Here is a 26,439-nt window from a genome sequence, read left to right as displayed (position 1 = left end):
TGATTGTCTGCTAAAATATGCTCCTAGTGATTTAAATCAAACATGGGGAGGTCTGGGTTGTCCTTGATTTGTCACATGGCCATTAAAACCACGGATGCAGGGAAACACTATATTCTTTAATTTTAAAAAGTGGCTGGCACCAGAAGGAAAGGTTTCATGAGGATGGAGCATCTGGATCAGGAAGCCTAAACTCTGGGGTCTCACCCTAACAGCCAGACCCTCCTCTAACCTGGTCTCTCCGTTGGTGGCAGCCCCCTTCAGTGGCCCAGTTGGGGATATCCCGGGGAGACCAGGCTAGAGGGCCTCACCAAGACCTGGATGAAGGCTCCAGAGCCACAAAGGAGAGGTGAACACAGAGGGAAACTTTGGCTGGATCAGCTCCTACTAAGAACCACCTGTTCCCTGGGGGAAGTGCAATGTGTACCATCTTACTTGGGAGCACACTAGCTTACTTGAAGTTCACTCCTGGGAAACCACAACCCAAAGGAAGAAGATGAATCCTCTTCACTGCTTCCTGAAGGCTCACCCGAGTGTCTGAGCATTTATGTGGCACCTACTTAAGCCTCCACAGACCCACCACGCTAGAATGCAACTCAACACGGCACGTCCTCCACAGACATCAGACAGGAAGCCTACACCAATGGAGGTGGAACACTGCCACTGAGAAATGAAAGTCATAGGTACCTGTGCCACATAAGATGTCACCTTGTGGCCTTTTATTTCTGAAGGACATTTCTGAAATGGCTCTAGGCAGGGAAGTGCATAAGCCAGCAGGTTTGACAGATGATGAGTTAAAAATGAATGAAGCTGGTCAGCTGAGTTAGGTTTTCATTTCCTAAACTTGAAACCTTATCCTGTAATACTTATAGGTGACTTGCTGTTGGAGACTGGAAACCAGCCTTCAGCAGAAATGGTGACAGGACAAGTCTGTCTGGTCTACAAGGAGAGCGGGCTCTCTCCACCGCCTTCAGCCTCATGCCCCACACCAGGTGGGGACAGGTCATATGCAAAGGCAGATTCCTCTTTTTCCCAACCATCTTGGGGAGTTACACTGCCCTCTAAGTCCAAGATCACGATGCTGTCTGAACACAATCACCGCCCTTCACGAAATCAGCAAATTTCAGCAATGAGCATTCGGCCAGCTCCTCACTGGCTAGCCCCTAGGCTCTCTGAGGAATGTGTCACAGGGGTCCCTAATCACTGTCAACTGTCAGTCTCTCAGGAGGGGCCCAGAAAGTTCAGGGATTTGGCACAAGTTCTCAAAGCTTACCAAGCAAGAAAACAGTCTGATTAGAAATAAAGCTGAGTATATTGATTTTTCTTGATGAAATTTTGAACGCAACAAGTATTCATGGTGTGTTTTTCAGCATCCAGTAACACCATAGGAGGCACTTATTAGTAAACCCTTGAGACAGAGATTGTCCCAAGGTCAAAAATAAAAGGATGGAGAGAAGCACTTTTACATTATTATTAGAGGTGCACATGGTCTTACAAGTGACTTTCCTTGACCTTGTCCCATTGAAACAGACTCACAGGCTCTCATACATCCACATACACCTTGGCCTGAAGAGCCTGTATATAATTTAAGAGAAGAAAACAAATTGACAGGAAGTGGTTTTTAGCGAAGCAAATACAATTCTGCATAAACATTGCCAAGGCCCTTGTAATACAATAAGCCCAGAAACATCCAACAAAGAGGAGCATGTTCTTTGGAACTAATGTATAAAAGCTTTATGATGATGATGACATTCCTGAGACTCTCATATAAATTCTAACTCTCATGTCCCCTTTTAGCTTTGTTTATTTGTTTTGGGCCATTGTTAGGGTTGATTTTTTTTTTTTTTTTTGCAGTACGCGGGCCTCTCACTGTTGTGGCCTCTCCCGTTGCGGAGTGCAGGCTCCAGACACACAGGTTCAGCGGCCATGGCTCACGGGCCCAGCCGCTCCGCAGCATGTGGGATCTTCCCGGACCGGGGCATGAACCCGTGTCCTCTGCATCGACAGGCGGACTCTCAACCACTGCGCCACCAGGGAAGCCCAGGGTTGATTTTTGTGAGCCGCAGACAAATCTAATGGCCACTTCTGGCATTGTGGCATACTCCAAATATATCTAGGACCAAAATTTTCCTGCTATGTGAATACACCTCAGTCTCAGGCCCAGGAGCATCTCCGAGTCTTAAGAACCTGCATGGAAAGCTACTAAGCTCAAAGATGGCTTTTGAGGGCTCCCAATGAAAAAGGACAACGTTGTAACAACTTCTGCAAACATCACTATTTTCAGCTACAAAATTGGAATATTGGCTCCACGTATCTCATGGGTGGCTGAGAGGTTAAAACAACATAATGCAACCAAAAAATGCTTCTTCAATTTAATAAGGTCTGGCTGCGTCCTTCTTAATGACCTAGACCTACGTTTCAGACATTAAGATGCTCTCAGACACAGGATGCTTTCAGGTCTGCTGGCTCACCCCTCAGGGCCTTTGCACTGCCTCTCGGTGCTCTCCCAGCTCTTATATCATCTCCATATGGTTATGGTTGGGACTTTCCTGTCTTCCATATTAGACTCTGAGCTCTTGCAGGGCAGGGACCTCTTCCTGTTGTTCTTGGAGACACCCTTTTCCACTCAAGCCACTGCTATGCTGGGCAAGTTTGTTCCAGCTGCAGGGGGTTGACTGTGAGCGCCTCTCGCCAACTCAGTGATAATATGTCAATAGCTCGAAAACATATATGGTGGGAATATTTACACTATGGAAATTGGCAAATACTACAAATCAAGCCTTCTTTACCCCTGGAGAGCCGGTTGTCAAAAATTCACCAGGACACCACTGACTCCAGGCCAGCTTTCTCACCTCATCCTTTTAACCTGCCACATTCACGCTGGACAAATGTTCTCTGCAACAGAACCAAAATCTAGCATGTCACGACACCCTCGCTTCTTGAAGCAGATGTTTCAGTTTGTACTCTCAGTTCTATGATCTACTTGTCTGGCTTACTCCCCAGTGATGGCAACAATTACAACCGTAATAATAGCTAACATCTATTGGTACTTACTACGGGCCAGTTGCTGGGCTGAGCCCTGGCAGACACCTTTCACTGAGTCTTGTCCACAGCACTGTGAGGCTGGCACTGTGTTACACTCATCTGGCCCAGGAGGAAAGCGAGGCTTTGGATCCTTGCCCACAGGCGGGCAGGGTCAGCATCAGAACCCAAACCAACTCAGCCACGTCACCCCTCTGTCACAGCCACACTGGGTCACTTGCCCTGCTACCCTCCTGTAGACCTTCTCCCCCTGGTCATGTCTGTGCATGTCCAGCACTAGTCGCCGTGTTTCTATTTTCATCCATGTAGCAGTGGTATGAGGGGAGTTTGTTGATTATGCTTTGTGGCACCTTACGAATTCCCTAACAGCCCCCTGTTTTCATCCTGGACTCAGGGCATGGGCTGGCTCCCCTTGTCCCACCCTAGAGTTCTGAATGCCAACCGGCCTCAGTGCCTACCATGAGATTCCCTTGCTGCTACACTCTTCCTTCTGGATTGAGGCTCCCAGGGGCCACAGCTGTCCACATTACTTCTCTGAACCTGGCCTTGAGAACAGTCACTGGAGGTCCACTGCAGTAGGCACAGGGCTGCCTCGGTAATTACTCCCAGCACTACCCTAAACCAGCAAAAGCTCTATTTGATGGATAGTAGACTTGGGAACAGAGAGCTAGTATGGGGCCAGGCCAGGGTTTCAGCCAGGTATGTATGATAGCAGGGGCTGGCATTCTTTCCACAACACCAGAGGTCCTGAGTGTAAGGCAGGGGACAGGCCTCTGGATGACCAGGGGAGCCAATTCCCACTGCCGTGTCCCGGCCCCTGGCCCACAAAGCAGCAGGACCTGCCCTGGTGACCCTCTGGAGGGGCCCTGCAACTCATTCTCCCGTCCCAGTTCCTGGCAAGCAGAACCCTGCTATGGGTTGAGCTATAGCCCGTTCCTGTGCTGGGGAGGGCCTGCCCAAGGCATGAAATCCCCACCGCCACAAAGGTCTCATCCCTCGAAAGGCAGACTCCACGCAGTGAAAAGCAAGCTGTTTAACTTGCTTTTCAGCTCACTAGGGAACCATAATCCATTCCTCCTGGGTCGTTGTGGACATCCTGCTTTGATTGCACCCTTTTTATTTTTAGTTTTAAGTTTTCTGACCTCCATGGTTTCAGTTGAGAAATCTGTCATCACCTGAATTGATCTTCCCTTATAAGAAATGTATTGTTTATTTCTGGCTGCTTTCAAGATTTTTAATTTTTTCTTTAGTTTTTAAAAGTTTAATTATTATGTATCTTGCTATGGATCTGAATGTCTTTGGTTTTCCAAGTTGTGTGTTTATTTTGGTTTTCCAAGTTGTGTGTTTATTTTTCAGGGTTTCAAGGACATATTCTGGTATTATTCTCAGAGAATGACCTTTTCTCCTCAAAATCAGCCAGTGAATTTATTTGGTTTTTATTTCCCTGGAGTACAACCCACAAGCCTTATCCAGCAGCTTCTAATTTTCTCCACTCATGCTTAAAAAAATCCTCTACTGCAAGAAAAGGTGTAGCTGGAATACTTTTATGAGTGTGATTAGAAATGATGTCCTTGTCACAGGAGGTGCCATCCTCTTGCATACCCACAGGGACTCGGCATGGCTTCCCAGCTGTGCCGTCGGAGTTGGAGCCATCAGAGCCAGGGGCTGTGGGCCGCACGTCGTTATAATAAAAGAAATTAAAGTTCTTATCACCAGAGCCTTCTAACCATGGGACAGACACCATGGTGGGCACAAATCATCCTTTCTCTAATCCTTTAGCAACCTTCTAAGCCCAGTGTCATGAATTCCCATTTTTCATATGAGGAAAATGATGCTCAGAGATGCTCAGCAACTGGCAAGTAGCCACATAGCTGTTAAGTGGCAGAGCCAGTGTAAATGTGCCAGTAAATTTTTAAAAATTATTTTATGGCAGTACTGCTTACCTATAGTAAAGTGCACTAATCTTAAGTGTCACAGTGAATGTTTACATATGTGCACACACGTAAGACCACCACTTAAGTCAATGTATAGAACATTCTAATCACTCCAGGAGGCTTGCTGGGTCCCCTCCCATTCAGTAACCCCTTTTACTCCCAAGGGCCATCACTATTCTGGTTTCTCTCATCATAGAACAGTTTGACCATTTCAGAACTCTACATCAATGGAATCATACAGTATGTACCATCTGTATCTGTCTTCTTTGTCTCAACATCCATGGTGTTCATCCACAGTGTTGCCTGTATTGATAGTTTCTTCTTTTTCATTCTATTTAATAATACACGGTGACATGACATAGCCTACCTACTGAATGGTGTATTATTTTCCCAAAAGTTAGAGATATAAGCTAAATTGATTAGAAGCAATGAAAAAAAAATTAGTGCTTTATGATTGTACCTGAAAGGCACAGCTGACAAAGTTATTCAGCTTATTTGGAATTCATTACACTTCCTGAGTTTACAAGGCCATTCGTAGATGTCTCTTGAAGAATCTCATTTCAGAGGTTAAACAAATCATCTGAAGGACACACAGTCCCAGAAAATGCAGACGTCTTCATGTGGTTTAATTTGAATGAGGCCCTGGAAGCTACTTGACTGGGGAGTTGGGGGTCCCTGGGTCAATTATTTAGAAAAAAATGAAATACTCTTTTCTTAATTATCTCATATCTTCACTTCTACTAGTGTAGACTATAAGCTTTTTCAGTTCTTCCCTTACCAACAAATTCATAAATACTCCTCTGACAGGGCTGCCTTTCAATTGCAGAGGCCATAATATTCTCTGATGCTCTTATGGTGATTCTGAGAGCAATTTACACCTCAGGCAGGATTCCTAGGAATACTTACGACAGTACAGCTTACACAGCCCAGGCTGAAGTAGCCCATTTATATGGTAAATGCGTTGGCCCTCCCATCAGGTGATGCTGAATCAGTTTGCCTTCTTTAGGCCACTTGTTCCTGCTCTCAAATGAGAACTCAAGAAATTTAGCAGCAGTAGATTTTGGTGTTGATTTTAAGAGCTGTTTGTAGTCTTAAGAAATGAATACAGAAAAAAAAAAGAGAGAGAAAGAAATGGATACAGCATCATCTTCTATAATAGTTCCTGCTAAACTTATTTGTCTTCATGCTGAATACTGCCTTTCCAAATTAAGGTTTATTTCTCTAGGACCTTTCTAAGGATTTACATCTTGTAAGGTTTTTATAAAGTGAAATGGATGTTCTTTGCTGGCTATCCCCCTCTTATACTGAGATATCAAATCCTTCTTTTCACTTCTTAAATTGATGTTCTGTGGACCTTTTTGAGGGAACTTCAGATTTTTAACCACAAGGCTTATCCTAGGCTTGGGTATGTACTATATGTATAATCTGTGCTTTATGCATAAAAAGAGCAAGATTCCCTCTTCTCTCCAAAGACCAAGTTTGGCCTCATTGGGGGGCGTATAGTGCTGTTGAGAATGCACACCCTGGAGCCTGGAGTCAAACATTTGAGTTTGGATCCTGCTCCCACCCTTACTTGGAACAGTAACATGCCTCAGTGAGCTCAGCGTCTACAACTGTAACAGGGGGTGCTATCTATCTTGCAGGACCATAAAGTGGAGAGTGTTGGCATCTAATTAGCATTCTTTTCTGGAAATCTACTCTCTGCCGCCCGCAGCCTAGATTCAGCCCTACCTTGCCCAGAGCTTTCCAGTCTGCCCATTGCTCCCCCTTCCTTTGTCCAGCCTGCCTTTGCCTCCTGTCCTCCCCTGCTGAACTCCTACCTCCTGAAAGCCCAACTCAGGCATCCCTTTCTCTGGGACACCTGTCCTGCTGTTGCTCTAACCACAGGGCCCCCAAGGGGACTTCAGAGTCTCCAGCAGAGCACTCTTCACTCACAGCTGCTCACACACAGACTTATCTCCAGTTACCGTGGAAGCTGCCGTGAGCAGTACTGAAATCTGTTTGACTCTTTAACCTTGGCCATTAACGTAGGCCTAGGCACTTGCTAAAGGAGAGAACCAGTGCCTTTGCTTATCAGAGAAATTTCAAAAAAATCAAAATTTCTGGTTAGGCTTTAGCACTTTCACTGCCGTGGCTGGAATTGGGGCACTGAGATCCTGCAAACTGCTAGGTGTGGCCAAAAAAAAAAAAGAAAAAATTTTTAAAAAGAATAATAAAAAAAAAAAAAGATCAAAATTTCAGGCTGGCCCCTTCCCCATAGTAACTGTCCCGAAATTTATGCAAGGAGGCTTCAGGAAGAAAAGAGAAAAGGAACATTACAAACAAAAGGCAAACCAAGAACTCGTACCAAAAAATTATACGATAAACATCGCAAATGAACATGTGAACAAACAAGTTCTCCAGAAAATTAGTGATGGGCAGTAAAGAGTTGATTGCTTTAGCACAGGCCTCCTGTGTAGGCTAAACTCAGTAAGCATTTATGGAGGAAATAAGTGGAAAATATTTAATTTATCATGATGTGTGTCAGTGTGTATTTCCAGGAACAAGGACACTCTCTTATATAGCTATGTAAAGTGATCAATTTCAGGAAATTTAAAATTAATACAATACTATTCTACCATTATCCATATTCAAATGGTGTCAATTGTCCCAATGTCCTTCATAGCTATTTCCCCTCACCTCAAGAGTTGATTAAGGATTAGGCATGTCACTTGGGTATCATTTCTTGTTAGTCTTCTTTAATCTAAACATTTCCTCTGTCTCTTTTTCTTTCATGACATCAATATTTTGAAGACTTCAAGCCAGTTATTTTGAATAATATTGCTCGGTGTGTCTTTGATGATTCCCAAGATGAGATTTATTCTAAAATTTGGAAGGACAGACTGTCTCTCACAGTACACAAATGAAACTTCCCACCAACATTCCTCAGTTTTTTTCCCTTAAATTCTTCAATCTAGTCAAGAGATTTGTCAATTGTACAGCTTTTTCACTGAACAGCCGTGGGTAAGATGGGATTTTTCCAAGCACACAGTAACTTTCTTTGACTTGTTGCATCATGGTGGGTAAAGAAATCTCAAGAACTCATTAACCAAAATAAACTACATGAAATTGGCACACAGTGCTGCCAACACAAATAATCCCATTGCCATTCAGGCTCCTTTGCCACATAAATATTCCACAAAGTGTACACCTAGGAAGAATGCTCTCTGTTCAAAAAAGTGAAAACACTTCAAAGAAACCATCGCATACATAATTTTTTTTACATAATTTTTATTATAAGAATTTACCCAATTTAAATGTCTCATCATATTCTGTCAAGTTGAATGTATCCTAATTTACTTCCTCTGTTCTATTGTTGGACATTTAGATTATTTCTGGGTTTTATATTACAAATAATCCAGTATATCTCATTTTTTATTGAGAATTATTATTATTATTTTTTTTGTGTGGTATATGCGGGCCTCTCACTGTTGCGGCCTCTCCCATTGCGGAGCACAGGCTCCGGACGCGCAGGCTCAGCGGCCATGGCTCACGGGCCCAGCCGCTCCGCGGCATATGGGATCTTCCCGGACCGGGGCACGAACCCGCGTCCCCTGCATCGGCAGGCGGATTCTCAACCAATGCGCCACCAGGGAAGCCCGAGAATTATTTTTGTATTAAAAATATTCCATCGTCTCTTTAGGTATAGGTTTTCAAAAGTGAAATTACTGGGTAAAAGGACTTGAACATGCTAATGGCTCTTGATACATGTTGGTAAAAGGTTATGCCCATTTCAACTTTGCCAGCAATGGATGAGAGTGCCTTTTTCAATCTACCCTTGCCAACACTCAAGAGAATGCTGAAAAAAAAAACCCATTAATTTCATGAGAAAAAAAGCTACTTGAAGCATAAATCTCTATTCTCTTGCTTTCTATTGAGGTTCAACATTTCCCCATACACTTGTTAACCTGTGGATGTCCTCATCCCATAGTGATAACTTTTTAATATAATATCTTCTTTAGGGATATTGCAAACCCATTAGGATATCTCTAAAACATACTGTGGAGTTTATACTAAAAGGGCAGCACCCTAATTTATGAATCATGTGGACTGTGTGGAACACCAAGCAATAAGTGATCAGGTAGAAGTAAAGGATATTCGACTCCAAGTGAAAAGAAATGAAGGCTAAAGTTGTCTCAGAAAAACCAAAGCCAATGCCACAGGCATAATCAGGAGATATGTTTTGATTTCAGTCTCAGGGATAATTTTTCTCTCTCATTCCCTGAGAACAATCTCCCAAACTGGTCTGTGTTGAAGGTAATAGCACAAAGCAAAAAAAATCAGAGAGAACAATTTTTATAATGAAGCAAAGAACTAAGAAGCCAATTTTTTCCAAGGAAAGTAGGAACGCCATTCCTGAATCCATTCGACACCAAATGGTGACTGACGTGTGCATCTAGGCTCACTGAGAAAGTTCGGTTTCCTCAGAAGATCTTAAACAACCTGTATAAGTCCTTATTTATAATGTTTGACTGAATCTATGCAACAAATGGTCAAGAAGATAAATTTTTATGTAATAAAAAGATGACAAAGGGAATGATTCTGTAGTATCCCATTAGCTATATAACTTCTAAAATAAGTAATCCATCACTCATTCTATAATAAATTAACTGATGTTTGTTAATCTCCCAACGCTAAAAATTTTAAACTAACACTGACAACAGAAACATGTTTTAATGCAAAACATGGAGAAAACAAACTGACGGAGCACAAACCATCTGATCATAATTAGAGCAGTGACCATTACAAGGGAATTCTCATTTAAAATTCTTAAAATGCTTTTGCTGTAATAAATAACCAAACAGAACTCTAGGACAGGTAGACTCTTCTTCACCGTGATGAGAAAGAGGAAAGCTGAAGTTTTGGGCTACCACCATTTTTACAGTGACTTGACATTACCTGTGTCCTCCCCAAGGAAGCCTACATTCTAATCTGAGTCCCTCCTGTAGAGCCACACCACAGACAGGCCCAGGTGCTTGATATAGTCATTTATTTCTGACACAATTGGTTAATATTATCACATGGATGTGTACCCTGTATTCCTAGTGCCTTAATTTTCTGTGAGCAAGAATTTTTATTATTATAATTATTCATGGCTCCATAGTATCTCAAAAACCATGCATATGGTAGCTACTGGATAACAGCTAGAAATTAAACCAATGCACCAAAAATGGGATTAACTTACATAGGCAAGGAAAAGTTTGTCATAGGCAGTGGGGAGTGAAACATGAGTCTAAAAAGCGGTCATCTCTGCAACTTCACAGAGCTGCTATCCACTATTTTACTGGGATTTCACACAATACACACACAGATATTCTTCATGTAATTTGACATATACAGTGTTTTAAAATCCAATTGCTCGAATATGAATATGCTGAAAGAATATCCCAGAGAGTAATATCCTAAAGTAAATCACTTCTAAACCAAGGTGGATTTCAGACTGCACAAGGAGCAGAGAAGCTGATGGTCAAAGTGGATGGCAGCACAAAGTGACCCCAAACACCATCCCCCAGCAAGACACCAGGTTTTGCCAGGTATTTAGTCTAAACAATCTATTGGAAGCTAATTTTTTGGTTGGTTTCAAGAAACTGGGCAGGTTTTAAAAACTGTTATTTATCTGAAATTTTCCATACTTGATTCGAGTCAAAATATTCCTTAAATGTTTCCCATGATGAACTTGGCAATGTGTCTTGTACAATGCTGAGAGGTTACACAGCTTGTTACTACATAAATAAACTCTTCTGAGGCATCCTTCAAAATGTAAAAGACTGTCAGCCCACAGGCCATATATCTGAGGCACTTTGACCTAGACATACTTCTCTATCAAACTGAGATTTAGAGAAATTTCAAGAAGCAAAACCTGCCCCATGAATCATGGACTTTTTTTCCTGGACAGTTTCTTATGATGGACTTGAATAATATGGAAAAACAGGAAATGAGTTCAACTTTCGCATCTTCTTTGATTTCAGACAATAATAATCCCAAGACTCCTGGTGATGTCCCCACAAGACATCATACAAGATAGAACCAGTGAAATTCCCAGCTTCTCCTCAGCATCCTCTTTCTCCTAACTTTAATTAAACAAGTTTGGGTGTGTTCTATCTGCATTAGACACACTGAATGTAGAAGACTGCTTAGTAAACCTCCCCTTTCTTAAAAAATAATGCCGATCAATCAGTCACTGTAGGCCCCACCTGGTTGAAGGAAGATGGTGCCTCCAGTTAGCTGAGACCCTAAGGGTGCACTTGGCCACTCACCTTGCCTGCTGGCAGACGCAGCAGATCCATACCTTCTCGTGCTTCTGGTAGGAGCAGCAGCTTTTGCAGACGTTGAACTTACAGTCCCCACACCGGCGCTTGGTGTTGACAAGGAAGGTGAAGGGTGAGCAGCAGCGCATACAGCAGTGCTCCACGAACTTCTGGTGCTTGGAGAGGATGCTGCACTTGCTGCCTTCCTCATCCAGCTTCTGCTTCATCTCGCTGGGGAGCCAGGTTGGGGAAAGGGTGAGGAGAAGAGAAACAGCACATCAGGTCAGAGGGCTCCCTCCCTAAAGCACGCCACCCTGGCCCTCCCATATGGCAGCTACCATATAGGATCTTCCTGTAGAACACAGAAAGATCAATGGCTTGACATAATATCCAGAGAGGAACTCTAATGGTGGATTAATTTTGTGTTCTTCTATATGTCATATTTTCTAAAAGAAAGCACAAAACCTTATGACTTATATTTCAGACACTAGATTTAAATACAAATTATTATAAAACTAAGCACATTAAAAAGAAATCCTTGGGCTTCCCTGGTGGCGCAGTGGTTGAGAGTCCGCCTGCCGATGCAGGGGACACGGGTTCGTGCCCCGGTCCGGGAAGATCCCACATGCTGCAGAGCGGCTGGGCCCGTGAGCCATGGCCGCTGAGCCTGCGCGTCAGGAGCCTGTGCTCCACAACGGGAGAAGCCACAACAGTGAGAGGCCCGCGTACCACAAAAAAAAAGAAAAAAAAAAAAAAAAAGGGAAATCCTTTAGATTAATTAATGTCTTTTTAAAGGAACAGGAGATCATTTATGTTAAAATATTAATCCTTACAACAGCCCTGCTGGGAATATGATAAATGCAATCCTGGCCCTTAATATCCCTGGAAACTGAAGCACCAGGGATTTTAAAAGCTTTCAAATCAATGCAGTCAATAAAGATTCTCTGGGTGGTGGGCTAATCCTAAACACTGGTGACTCAGAATTGGATAAAAGTTAACCCCCTTCTTCCAAGGAGCTCGTGGATGTTCTGGGCACACAACTGGTCATAGTAATGTAAAACACAACATTGCATGTACTTTTCTCTACACTCTGAGGAGGAAAGGAGAAACACTAAGAGGCAAGGATCTACCCCAAACACACTGAGTTACCCAGGATACAACTGACCGGAAGTAACCAAGTTATTCTACCTTGGCAAATTTGAGTTGTTTTTTCCTGTTCAAAGATGCACACCCACAAAGAATAACAGAAAATAATTTTTGTTTTCTGTATCCATTTTGTGATTGTGCAGTTCACCCCAGATGAATCTATGATGTATGTGGCAAATATTTTCTTTCATTTTGAACTTGTCTTTTCAACTTTGCTTATGGTGTCTTTCATCATTTAGAAGCATTTAATTTTTCTCTCGTTAAATCAGTCAGTCTTTTCTTCTATGGCTTGTGAGTGTTACATCTTGCTTATTACTCCTCCCACCCTCTACAAACCACTAATCTACTTTCTATTTCTTTGAATTTGCCTATTCTGGACATTTAATATAAATGGAATCATACCATATGTGTTTAAGGTTCATCTATGTGACAGCATGTATCAGAATTTCATTTCTTTTTATGGCCAAGTAATAGTCCACTTACAGATGTACCATATTTATTTATCCATTCATCGACTGATAGACATCTGGGTTCTTTCTACTTTTTTGGCTATTTTGAATAATGCTGCTATCGACATTCATGTATAAGTTTTTGTGTGGACGTATCTTTTCAATCCCAGGAGTGGAATTACTGGGACATATGGTAATGCTAAATGTTTAAACTTTTAAGAAACTACCAGAGTGTTTTCCAAATCGCTGCTCCATCTTACATTCCACCAGCAACATATGAGGGTTCTGATTTTTCTGCATACTCACCAACACTTGTTATTGTCTGTCTTTTTTATTATAGCCATCCTAGGGGGTTTGAGGTGGTATCTAATTGTGCTTTTGATTTGCATTTCCCTACTAGCCATTTGTACGTAGTCTTTGGAGAAAAGTCTATTCAAATCTTTTACGCAGTTTAAAATTAGAATATTTATCTTTTTCATCATTGTGTTATAAGAGTTCTTTATAATATTCTGGATACAAGTCCCTTATCAGATATATGATTGGCAAATATTTTCTCTTTCTTATATTAAACCTTATATTTTATTAGTATTTTTAGGTGTTTTTAGAACAAAGAAGGGCTGCACTAGCTCATCCCAGCCTGTTACTAGAATGGGAAATCTACATATGGTTTTATAATCTAATTTTTCACTTAACAACAACAGATCATAAACATCTTTCCATGAAAATTCCAAGAGCGTTTGCAGCTTTAGCTTTCAGGTCCCCTGAGCTGGCTTACATGGCTGCCAGTATACACACGGGGCTTACTGCCCTGCACTGCGGTGCCCGATACTCATTTGTTGCTTGAGCATTTGAAGGGGAGACTACATCAGGCCAGCTGATAATTCTACAGGGTAAAATATTGTATATGTATACTTGGCTGAACAAAATATTTACAGGGAAACAGGACAGAGGTTTTTTTCCCTTAAGACATGAAGATGTTGTTATCCAGTCCCTCAGGTTTAGAATAGAAGGTGAGCTAAGTTATCAATGGCTCTGACCTCTGTAAACAATATAAGAACAGCCTCAGCAATTGACCTTCTTCTATTGATATTTCAAAGACACTGAATTAAATAGGATAAAACACCCAGGAAGGAAAGTCTGTAGGGATCAATATAAGCTCTGTGAACTCAATGCACAAGATCACTTGAGCTTTATTAGTTTTTTTTCCTGATACACAGGACTGCAAATGCCAGTGGCATTTAAAAACTTACTGAGCGTCTAATGATAAAACTGTACCAATTTCTCCAAAGTTTGTTCCAAGCAAATGGAGTGTGTTGAATCACAGGCTCAGTAGAGGAATAGAATGCCCTTCTTGTGAACCAACTCTCGCTTCTCAGATTCTACTGCCCTATAGTACCTCATGGGAGAGGTCACTGAAGAATTGTATAGGATAACCTATAGTGGCTAACTGCAGAATCAACCAAGAATTATGCAAGACCAGGTACCTGCACTGAAATGTCCTGGGAAGGACCAGGCCCCCAAATGGTCAGCCATGTGGGAAAGAGTGATGGTTTTAGAGTCAGTGGCTGGGGTGTAGAACTGAGCTCAGCCACTTCTCAAAGATCCCTCCAACCTTTCTGAGCCTCTGCCTTCTGAGAGGCAACGGTAATTCCTACTTCACAGAGTTGCCAGAGATTTTAAGTGAGCAAAGCAACACTAAGCAAATAGTACTTTTCATTCTGATTAGCAAGAAATCCAGTGGTCTCAGTACCCATAACATTTGATCACACTTGTTTCTGTGTCAAGAAAATTTTGTGATATTATCTGGGCAAAAAGGCTCATATAATATGTATTTGTTGCTTGAGCACTGAGTGATAGTGGGTGTGAAGTGGCATCTCATTGTGGTTTTGACTTGCATTTCCCAAATGAGTAATGATGTTGAACACAGTTAGTCTGGTCTTTAGCAACGTCATCTAACATCTGGTTTAGCCTCTTCCCGATACATCACTCTGCAATGGACATATGAAAAGCTTATCAACATTTCATGGTTTCTGGGTCCACTGCAATGCCAGTTCTGATTCTCACCACGTGTTGAGAATGCATGCAGGCTCAGTGGGGCTAGAGTGTCATTAGTTAGCTGTGTCTGCCATAGGTGTAGCAGGGAGAGTGATGGCATATATGTCACTTGTTTGCTGTCAAAGAGACAGTAATTCTAGCCCATAGCTATGAGCCACCACTCCATGATCACAGGCACTGTTGTCTAGATTGCCAATTATTCACTCAGTTCACACTCACTGAGTACCTACTATTCCAGGTACTAGGGATGAAAAGAAAACAGGACATGGCCCCTCCTCTTCATGAAACATGTATTAAAGTGGGGATTCAAATGATTACAAACTAAATAAAATATAAAACAAGTATAAGTTGTAAGGCATTCCATTACAGAATAATCAGGGCACTTAGACTGAGAATGACATGGCAACCTACTTTAGACTGGGTGGTGACAGAAGTCTTCTTTGGGGAGGTGACATTTAAGTTGAGACTACAGGTTGAGAAGGGGCTAGCCCAACAGGAGAAAAAAATAGCATAACAGGCAGAGAGAACAGCAGAGGAAAAGAACTTAATGTTGGGGAAAGGGGAGGGAAGACGAGACACAGGCCCTGGAAAGGAGTTTGGATCTTATCCTACATGCAGTGGGAAGTTATTGAGGCCGGTGAGCAGGAACAGAGCAGGATCCAATTTCCATTGTAATAGCACCTGATGTTACATTAAGGCCGACTTCTAGGGGGCCACGTGTGGAAGCCTGGAGAGCAGTGCATTCATCTAAGTAGCTGGCTGAGGTTTGGACCAGGGTAGGAGCAGAGGAGGTGGAGAGGAGTGGACAGATGCATGGCACACCTGCTGAAGGTGTGGGGGTGGAGGGAAAGAATGAACCAAGAACCATTCTCAGGTTTACAGCATTTGTGGGGAGTGAAGCAGTTTATGGAGCAAGGGAAGACTATGATAGTAGAAGCATGTTTTACTGTAAACAGTGAGGCATCTAAAGGGATTTGCCATGTGGACAATTGATAGGTGTTTGTGCATCTCAGAGGAGGGATCTGGGCCAACTGTGTAAGTTTGGGAATTATCTTCAGACACATCTCCATAAATATAGGAATGGATGAGTCACCCTAGGGAAGAGAAGGCAGCAAGGGGAAAATAAGAGAGCATAGAAACAAGCCAGGGAAACCTCAAATGTTTAAACTCAGGCTGAAACTTGAAGAGGCGAAGCCAGACAAAGAGACTGAGAAAGACACCAAAGGAAGAAGATGTTTCAGAGAGAGAATGGCTGACTGTGTCTGCCGTGAAGGCAGAGAAGTGTCCACTGGATTTGGCAACAGGGAGGTCACAGGTGGCCCTGACAAAAGCAATTTCACTGTGAGGGGGGTAGGGGGAGTGAGGCAGGAGCTACTGCTGTGGACTGCAGGGTGAACAGGAGGTGAGGTAGTGGATCAATCATGGAATGACTCTGCCAGTAATGTTATAAATGCTAAGAGCAAGGATCCAGAGGGTGAACCCAATTGATAGGAATAATAATAGTCATAATAATTTTAAAGTATGTTTTGCTTTTAATCTGTCATGGGTAATACCACTCTCTCATTGTGTAATTTCAAGCAGAATCATTCTGCTGCCCCCTGATGGTGTTATCAAAATTCATTCAAGGTTAATAGAGTTCACTGTATCACAGTACAGAAAATAAACACTTAAAGATTCCCTCTGGATGGTGGAGTTAATAGGCACACACCAAATACACTGTGATTACCAGCTCTGAAAGGAAGCAGACCATTTTAAACCAAAACTTTGGACAGTCCCTTTAGCCCCATAAACCAGAGCATCATGTTTCATATGAGCATTGTCTGTAAGGAGTTATGGAAGCTCCATCAATCTGAATTTCTTCAGACAGCTCAATAAACAAATGGATGCTGGGGAGAGGGTGAGGGGCGCTGGCTCTGCTCCTGATGGCTCAAGGGGGTGAGGGTTGGGATGGTGAAAACCTTTCTGTATCTTGAAACATTTTTGCTGATTACCATCACTATGTAAGAAGAATAATGATATTGAAAAATTTGGGGTCACTAAAGAGAGCCATAGTTTAACATGTTCAACCTCTAATCGACGAAGGAATTTACCATCACAATTCAGAAAAAAAGGTGGTAAAATCCATGCACATTTACGTAAATCACCTCTATGTAATCCACTGAAGTTTAAGTAAAAAGAACGGAAACAGACAGCAAGCTCCATGTTTCATAAAATGAAGGAATTCCCACAACCCGCCACTTCTAAAATAGACTATGGAAGAAGTTTAGTGACATTTGGGATCTGGACGGAAGATGGTGAAATCAGACACACATCCATCTTGACCTTGAGCAGAGAGAGGTATCAAAATACAAATGAGGGCACCTTAGGGGCATTATAATTCTTTCCTTGAAGAATGGCCAGGTCACCAGAGAAGCTGGGACCTTCACCCTGTGGACTCACATCAATATCACAGTGTATCAGAGTTTCATTACCAGCCCAGGCTGGCCAGGAGCATGTGAAAAAGAAAACCCAAAGGGCATCTAGCCTGCAAGAGGGTTCACACCTCCACGGTGGTAGGCTCGACAAATCAGATGGGAAATGTCTGGGCGGGACATCCCCAGCCGAAGCTGATTACCATCCCAGCTCACCTTCCAGCATCGTCCCTCTCACCTGCAAACAGCTAGGTCTGCTTTCCCTCCTGGGTTTTCACAAAGCAGTTATTCAATCACTACCTTCACAATTCAGGAAAGTAGGGAGGGCAATCATATTTCCCACCTCCTCAAATTAGCCATAGTGCATGAAACAGAGCAGACCCTCCATTGAACAGCTATGAATGACTTCACTTAAGCAGTAGCCCAAGAGGAATGGAGGTGTGGGTGCTGAGAATAAAAGAGGCTGGCCGAGAATGTTCTAGATACAAAATAAATAATACAAAATAAAGCAAGCTTTCCTTTCCACCAACCTTGCTTCTTTATTGACTTTAAAAAAAAATTTATTTATTTTATTTTTGGCTGCGTTGGGTCCGTGTTGATGTGCGTGGGCTTTCTCCAGTTGCGACGAGCAGGGGCTACTCTTCATTGTGGTGTGCAAGCTTCTCTTGTTGTGGAGCACGGTCTTCAGTCGTTGTTGCTTGTGGGCTCAGTACTTGTGGTTTGCAGGCTCTAGAGCGCAGGCTCAGTAGTTGTGGCGCACGGGCTTAGTTGCTCCACGGCATGTGGAATCTTCCCGGACCAGGGCTTGAACCCGTGTCCCCTGCATTGGCAGGCGGATTCTTAACCACTGCGCCACCAGGGAAGCCCCTTATTGACTTATGAGTGGCGAGCACCTAGTCCCACTTTCTGTAACAGATTTTTGGCTCCCAGCGTGAGGCCGCGCTCTCACGGTATCTGGCTCCCCGGGGTTTTCCTGAGTAGAGCCGCCAGCCATGACGACATGCCGGGATGGTTGTGATAAGCCCACTGCTTGTGGCTAGCTGATCCTGAGAGGGGACTTGTGGGGATGTTCCTAGTAGGTGCTGAAACCATTTGTTTCAGGGATTCTCCCTGTTTCTTCCATGCTGGGCACTGACTGCCAGCATAGGCTTTTTCCTTGGTGGAACAGAAACATGCATTGGAAAGAGCTGATGAGCTCCAAGACTAAGTCTACCTATGTGCACCTGGGCAGACTTCTCTTTTGAGCATGAAGTGCTATTTGGGCGTTTGAGAGTTTAGGATCATTTGTGAGCACGAGGTGCTATTTGGGCATTTTGCCAATTGGTTCTGACGTGTGTCTGACGTTGAGGACCCTTTGTGTTGGGAAAATGTTTGTTTGGGACTCCATATCGGTATCATCTTGGAGGATTTGTGACAGTTCTGTCTTTTGGTGTGTGAATGTGTATTCCATTTGTGTGATTGGTATTCTCATTGCCTTTTGTAAAATGGGAGATTCAGGTTCAATTCAGTAAGAAAAATTTTAGTTATGAACCTATGACTAAGAAAAAGAAAGATTTTTTTTTTTTAACACGGTGTAGCTAACAGTATTCTTCAGAGAAAACTGGTTAAGATGAAACTCTTTTGAAACTCCAAAACTGGTTCTTTTTGCATATGCAGTTAGAGAAAGCTAGATTGATAAAAATACTGTTTTCAGAATTCTGACCCTGGGAGAACAAAAATATGCCTAGGAGGAAGTGTGAAGTTAACTCTTATCATGTCCTTGAAATGCAAACACAGCCCATTCTGCCTGACACTCCAGCCTTGGGTTAATTAGTAGAACTTCAAAAGATGTTTGGGTTCATCACTTATTTGCAAAGCAGAAATAGAGACACAGACATAGAGAACAAACGTATGGATACCAAGGGGGTAAGGGTGGGTGGGATGAATTGGGAGACTGGGATTGACATATGTACACTACTACGTATAAAATAGATAACTAATGAGAATCTACTGTATAGCACAGGGAACTCTATTGAATGCTCTGTGGTGACCTAAATGGGAAGGAAGTCCAAAAAAGAGGGGTTATATGTATACGTATAGCTGATTCACTTTGCTGTACAATAGAAACTAACACAACATTGTAAAGCAACTACAATAAAAATTAATTTTAAAAAACATGTTTGGGTTCATTAAACACGCATCTTGTACCACATTAAAGAGAAACTGTGCTATGAGAAAAATGTATGTTTTTAGAGGTTATGGAATATGTTCTTAAATTTGCCAATCAGAAGATGCTGATACAACAAACAGTTCAATGACTTGTTTCTTGGTGTTGTTAAGGTCTTTTAAAGGTTAAAAATTGTAATATGTAAAAATGATAAGGGAAGCATTTCAGTGTGTAAAGCAAGTAGGATATGTGTTGTCAGTGAGAGAAGGTATAAAAAAAATGAAAATATTTTTGCTGAGGGATAAAAAAAGGATTAATTTTGTCCTAAAGCTGGTTGTTTCTGGATGGGAAAAAAAAGGAGAACGAAAGTGATAAAAGTTTGGAAAAAAAAAAAAAAGAAGAATTTTGAGAAAAGAATTTTGTATGTTGTTAAGATAAAGATTAGATTGAATTTAATTAGATAAATGAATTTTGTTATTAATAGTAAACTGATGCAAGACTGAGTTTGGTTTTCTCTCTGTTAAGAGAACAAAGTTTTTCTAAACAAATTAGGATTATTTGGTATGTTAAATTATACAGAAAACATTGTCAAATAATAATGATGAACATTCTTAGGTTATATAAATATCATTAATATAAGTGTTCTAGAAGTTATATGAAGTTTCTAAAATTTGAGTATGTTCTGGCATTATGTTTCAGTCATACTTCTAGTTATAAATTGTCTAGTGAAGTTGTCACAGAGTATAACTTAACTACTTATGATGTGTACTTGCTGGCTTTAAGACTTGCTGGCTTTAAGTCTACTGCTTGAAGCACATGTACAATGCTTGTGTGACAATTGGGTATAACTGGTAAAATGTATAGGCTATAAAATGTTTCCCCATCAGCATACCTCTGTACTGGTTTGTTATGTCTGATTAGTTTTCCCCCAACGTGAATAACTAGGCCAATATATAAACAAAAAGTAAGCCTAGCACCAAGGGACATGAATAGACCCAGAGCTGGCAACTGAGCCACTCTGGCAATGTTGGAAAAATACATTGATTATCAGTGCTCTCATGGAAAGATTTGCTATTAAAAAGGGAAAATGGTGGAAGAAATTTTCCCATATTGAGGTATGGGGAAGTCATCCTGGCTTATACATGATTAAATTAAATTTTAGGCTAACCAAAACAGCCTATTTGTGGCCTATTAAACATATATTGTACATCTGCTTTAACCACTAAGGAAAAAAAACACATTCAGAGAATAATACAAGGATGCATTTTGATTACATCCTCATTTTAATATGTCTGCTAATTTTCAAATGTTTGTCCAAGTACTATGACAAAGTAATCAAAGAGAGAGGTAATATTTTCACAATACAAAATATTGATGCTAACCGTGTAACACGAGATTATTTACAACTCTATGTCCATTCCCCAAATTAGGCAGGACTGTGCCCCACTTCAGCAGGAAGTAACCACAGCAGTTGTTGCCCCATTCCCTCAAAGATTTGGGGAAAATTGGAACAGAAATGAAACTAAAACCAAGGTCCCCTGCCAAGTTTATGATTAACCTCTCTATCCAAAACTCCCTTTCTGGTTCTGTACCTGTCCCTCCTCAAGATTGAGGAATGTCAAAGAAAAGGTGGGTTTGAAATGGAGCGGGACCCTATGGTCCTTCCCACTTTCCACCTGCCTTTTGTCTATGGAAAAACTTTAGCCAAAGAATAAGTTTAATCAGAGAAGTGATAAAATGCAGAAGCAAAGGAAAGCAGTCAAGCAAGACTCAATAATAACAGTTTTGTCATTAAGCAAAGTCAAGGACATTTAGTTCCTCCTCAAGGGCTATAGATAATATTGAAAGCCATATCCTTTGAGCTGTTTTATAGATACTGAAAACTCCACCAGGTGGAAGATGTTAGCTACACAATGACCAGAGTGTAGCCATGACATAAGCTGCCACGTGAGTCCGCACCCCCACCCCTTTGCCAGCCTCTGAAATAAAGCAAACTTTTCTTTCCACCAGCTGTGCCTCTTTATTGGCTTTTGAGCGGTGAGCAGCCAAACCCACTTTCAGTAACAGTATGTATATATTTTAATATTTTGAAGCCAGCAGTAGGTTAACCTGAGCTGACTAGGGTCACTGACCACTGTATGCTGGGCAGATTCACAAGAAAGCTTCTGCTGCTGCTGTTTACACTGGACAGAAGAGCATAACTAAAGTTGTGAGACAAACTGGAAATAGGGTGACCATGTATAACTACCAATCCATGTGTCTCTAGATCCCCATCATATTATGAAATATGTATGAAAAAATATATATAAAGTAAACTGGATATTAACATTGTTACAAGACCACATCTATAAGTCCTGATTTCAAATAATTTTGCTCATTAATATGGCTTCATTTCATTATTTAACTCATGGAATTTATAAGTAAATAGTTATACATTTGAATTTGAAGTAAATTTATGGAAATAAAAATGTGCTTTTATATCTTTACATACTAGGAACTGGCCTGAGGTTTTATTTTTCAGATGGTTCCTTCACTTAGATTAAAAGTCACTGAATGAGGATGCCTTGAGGCTGTAGCTTTTGAGCTTTCTCATTTTATGTATTTAATCTTTTTTCTTTTTTTTTTTTTTTTGCCTAAAAGAGCTTCTAAACTTGAAGTGGGGATTGTTTATCTTCCATATGCCCCAGGATTTCTACTTTCCTGCTTCTAATTCTGTCAGTAAAGGTTGGTTCATGCAACCATTAAACAAAAAAGGGAAAGAACTCAGGACAGAAACTGCATCCGCCTTCAGCTGCTGCAGTGCTTTGCCTCGCCTGGTTGTAATCACAAGGCAGGTGTCTGGGTCCACACAGGAAGCTTGGGCAAACACGGTGGGAAGTGACACTGTCCCTGTGAGAAGAGGGATAAGCTCAAAGCCTGGCTATGATCTTGGTGCTATGTTAAGGTCAGACGTGTGTTAATTTTCTTCCATACTCAGGCAGCCTAAGACACTGAACCCAGAAGGAAAACCCAGTCCATGATTGATGCCTGGTCATTGCAGAGGAGGAAAGACAGAGGGAGGGGAGGGAAGATACCCATTCTTCTCTCCTTCCTCATTGACAGAACACTGAGTTTGAGCTGGGCCATTGCCTCCCAGAATCAAGAGCAGACTTCCCAGCACCCCTTGCAGCTACATGCAGCCATGTGACTAAGTTCTGGCCCATGAGATAAAAGTGGAAGGGAGGTGTGTTACATAGGGTGCTTAGAGGGAGCTCACTCTGCCAGAAGGGGCTCCCTTTTGTCTTTCTGCTTTTCCTCCCCCATCTCATTCTGTGTTCATGATGGCATGAGCTCTAGCTGCTAACCTGATCTATGATTTGACCTTGGGAATCGGTGTGGATCAAAAACAAAGGCTTTTGGTTCCTCAATGATGTGGGGGAGCTGCCACACTAGTCCTGAACCCACCCCCCGAATTTCTTCTGTATGAAAGATAAATAAATTCTATCCTGTTTCAGCACTGTTTATCTATTGTTATTTTGGGTTTTTCTCTTGTACACCGATAGACCTAATTCTGAGAAAGGAGAGCAGGGCAAGTGTCAAATAGAGTGAGAGCAAAGTAAGGATGGGAAGGGGAGGCTGAGTGATGAGGCAGAGTGGCAGGGTTCTGAGAAAGATGGAATGGAAAGGAAAGCAGGATGACACAAGCAGTCCATAACGAAGATCATTTATCCCAAAAGTGGTGGCAGGGCCAGGGGAGGGATGTCAACTTGAAGCTGCCACACTGAGCTGGTGAACCAATGCAAAGCACAGCATTGTATATAGAAACACGCTAAACCCACCACAGAGTGGGCTGGGTGTGAGGATGGTCTAAAACTGACTCAGTTGTAGGGCAACTTTCTTTGCAAGGGCTTCTGATGCCTCCTAGCTCACTGGCTCACTAGGGGCTGCTCTGTCCTTCTCTTGGAACCATGGGAAGCACAGAGGCCTGTCTATCAGGAGCCCTCATTTCACAGGACTGTGAGGTCTATAACTGGTCACTGCTACTTGTCCCCTCTGTGACTCCCTCCTTCTAGAATTTCTGGGGAGGCCCAGTGTTCCTCTGCCCTTTCTCCTCCCCTCCAGGCACTGGATGCCAGAGGAAGCTCTGCTGTCACCTTGGTGGCCACTTCCCAAGGCCAGCTTTCCATGAGTTCCTGGTGGCCAAATGCCTCACATCTTGGCACTGCTCTTTCTCCTTGGCCTTGCTGTCCAGCAGAATTCCCAGAAATCTCCTGGCTCTGTGCTTCAAAACAGCCAGTACTGCCCCATTCCCATTGGCCTTTCCCTGCCTGGATATATAGCTCCCCTGATTGGCTTGCCTTTGAATGGCTAGCCATCTTCCTAGGACTCTCTGATGTGTATAAAATTGATGACTGATAAGAACCTGCAGTACAAAAAAACAAGCAAAAAAAACTAATACTAAATTTTCTTTGGGTTATTTGTATGGAAATATGTTAATATAAATGTTTCAGACATTAAAAAAAAACAAAGAAACAAAAACATGTCTTGATGTTGCTGTCAAAGCATTTTTTAGAACATCTGAATCACTAGCCTTTGGGTAACGCAGATTAACTTTGGTAATGTGGGTGCGCTTCATCCAGTTAGATTTTTTAAAATTTTTATTATATATTGGAGTATAGTTGATTTACATTGTTGTGTTAGTTTCAGGTGTACAGCAAAGTGATTCAGTTATACGTAGACATTTATCTATGATTTTTCAGATTCTTCTCCCATATAGGTTATTACATAGTATTGAGTAAAGTTCCCTGTGCTATACAGTAGGTCCTTGTTGATATCTATTTTATATATAGTAATATGTATATGTTAATCAGTTGGATATTTAACAAAAAGACTGGCCTCCCCGAGAGGAGAGGGAATTCTGCCAGCAGACTGCCTTTGGACTTGAGCTGCAACTCTGGGTCTCCAGCCTGCTGGCCCACCCTGCAGATTTTCGATTTACCAAGCCCCTACAATTATGTGAGTTTCTTCCTTAAAATCTCTCTTTCTCCACAGACACACACACACAGACACACACAGACACACAGACACACACACACACACACACACACACCCTACTGGTCCTGTTCCTCTGGAGGACCCTGACTACTCCATCCTGTCATGGGCAACGAGTTACATTAGGTTACCTACATACCTTACCAGCATGTGCAGAAGGAGGAACTGCGGTTCACATAGGTTGAATGACCTTCTCTCATCTCAGAGCCAGTGAGGTATTGAGAGAGGGTTTTAACCCAGGTCGTGAGCACTGAAGGGGAGAGGACATCTGGGCTAGGCTGGGAGCATCCCTGTGCCTTTGCTTCTCTATCCCTTTCCTCCCACGACTTCCTCATTGGGTCCCCTATTTTAAAAATGACCCTCTGTGCATGTTTTTTCAAAACATATTTAAACAAATGCAGAATCAGAGGGCAGCCTGCTCAGTAGCTCATAGAAGAACAATGGCTGGCCGAGGCCTCAGGGCTATTATCTCAAGATGCATTGTCCCTTGACGACTGATCAGGTCTATTTTGAAACTGCTTCCTCCATGGCTGGATGCATTGGCTTGAAACAGAATTCTGCCAAAAACAGAGGTTATCTCTGTCTCCAAGTGACCCTGAAGACTAAACCAATATGAGTTACTTCTCCGAAGCAAAGAGATTTTCCTGAAGCATGTGTTGAGGCCATCACATACATGCAGAGGAGAAACTGGCCCTCACATCAACATGCCCCCACTCCATTTGGCTATGTAAGGGAAACCACCATGGTGATTTTCCACTTAACCCTGCAGCTATCTTCATGACTTGAATAGTACCCACAGTGAGTGCAGATGCTAGACAGTGCATGCTGCAAATATACAATGTTCTGGAGCTATACTGTTAGTCTTCATAATGATGGGATAGCATGATTAATGTTCAACATGAAAACTTCTAGGAAGGGTGGGTGCTCAATCACAGATTCCTCAGGTGAGTCCATGGATGTCATCTCATGGAGACCTCAGATTTAACACATTTTAGGTTGTTGATCTGTCCCTGCAAAGCTGCTCCTTCCCCAGGCTTGCCGGGCTCAGTGAATGTCCCCTCCATTCACTCAACTGCTAAAGCCACAGGACATCTTGGTCTTGCCTTTCCTTATGTAGCATAGTCAACCCAGGTTCTACACTTTCTAGATCCTAAATAGAAAATATCTGGCATCCATCTACTTGTCTCCATTTTTGCCATCACCTCCCCCCCACCCCCAGTCCAACCCAGTCTCATCTCCCCTGGGACCAGGGCAATGGCATCTTTCTAAACTGAAGACACTTCTTCGTGTTCCCGGATCTCCATCTCTAAACTACAGCAAAGGAAGACCTTTAAAAAATGAAAATCTGATTGGGTCACCCACCTGCTTAACGTTCACAGATTTCAGTTTTTCTCAAGATATAATAGGAGCCCACATGGCCTGTGAGCCTCCAAACACACCTCCTCCCCTGATGCTCTAACCACACCGCCTCTTCAGTTTCTTGCTATTCTTTGAAAATGCCATGTTCTTGCCTTTTCTGAGGCTTTTCCATCTCATCTCTCTTCTTGAAACCTCCTCTTGCCAATATTCACTCAGCCTAAGTCCATTCACTCTCTGCCACTTCACCATGAAAGGCCTTCCCTCATCCTTCAGAGTAAACTAAGTCTCGCTGTGATTCTCTCTCATAGCACTTAAGTTCTCTCCTTGACAAACATTTCACAATTTCTAATTATAAATGTGTGTATGTGCATTATATTTATATTTTAGTATATTTTGTTTAATGTCTGTTTCGCCACTATAGACTCAATTACAAAGGAGATTTGCAAAGTATTACACGTACTGTGTTGCAAAGTATAGTCAAGATACTCAGCACAGATGAGCACGACATGTGTCCAACACCACTGGCATACTCAAACCTGGGCCATTAGCTGTGAGGAGCTACGATGCTATGATCCCATCATG

At 42.2% G+C, this 26,439-nt stretch overlaps 1 protein-coding gene across 6 annotated transcripts in view; it reads right to left on the bottom strand.

Moving 5' to 3' along the window:
- MYRIP (myosin VIIA and Rab interacting protein) overlaps window positions 1-26,439 on the bottom strand; it is a 213,889-nt gene that overhangs the window by 98,611 nt on the left and 88,839 nt on the right. For all 6 annotated transcript variants that reach the window (XR_010842607.1, XM_067044556.1, XM_059075853.2 and 3 more), the window contains one exon: window positions 11,270-11,491. Coding sequence is in view for 5 of the 6 variants with exons in the window: in XM_067044556.1 (XP_066900657.1) it covers window positions 11,270-11,491 (222 nt within the window). In the remaining variant the exon portion in view is untranslated. The remainder of the gene's footprint in view (window positions 1-11,269; window positions 11,492-26,439) is intronic.

Source organism: Kogia breviceps, chromosome 10 (assembly GCF_026419965.1).
Source record: "Kogia breviceps isolate mKogBre1 chromosome 10, mKogBre1 haplotype 1, whole genome shotgun sequence".
Classification (NCBI taxonomy): domain Eukaryota; kingdom Metazoa; phylum Chordata; class Mammalia; order Artiodactyla; family Physeteridae; genus Kogia; species Kogia breviceps.
The sequence above is the reverse complement of the archived record's forward strand: the minus strand, read 5'-3'. Positions and strand labels throughout refer to the sequence as shown.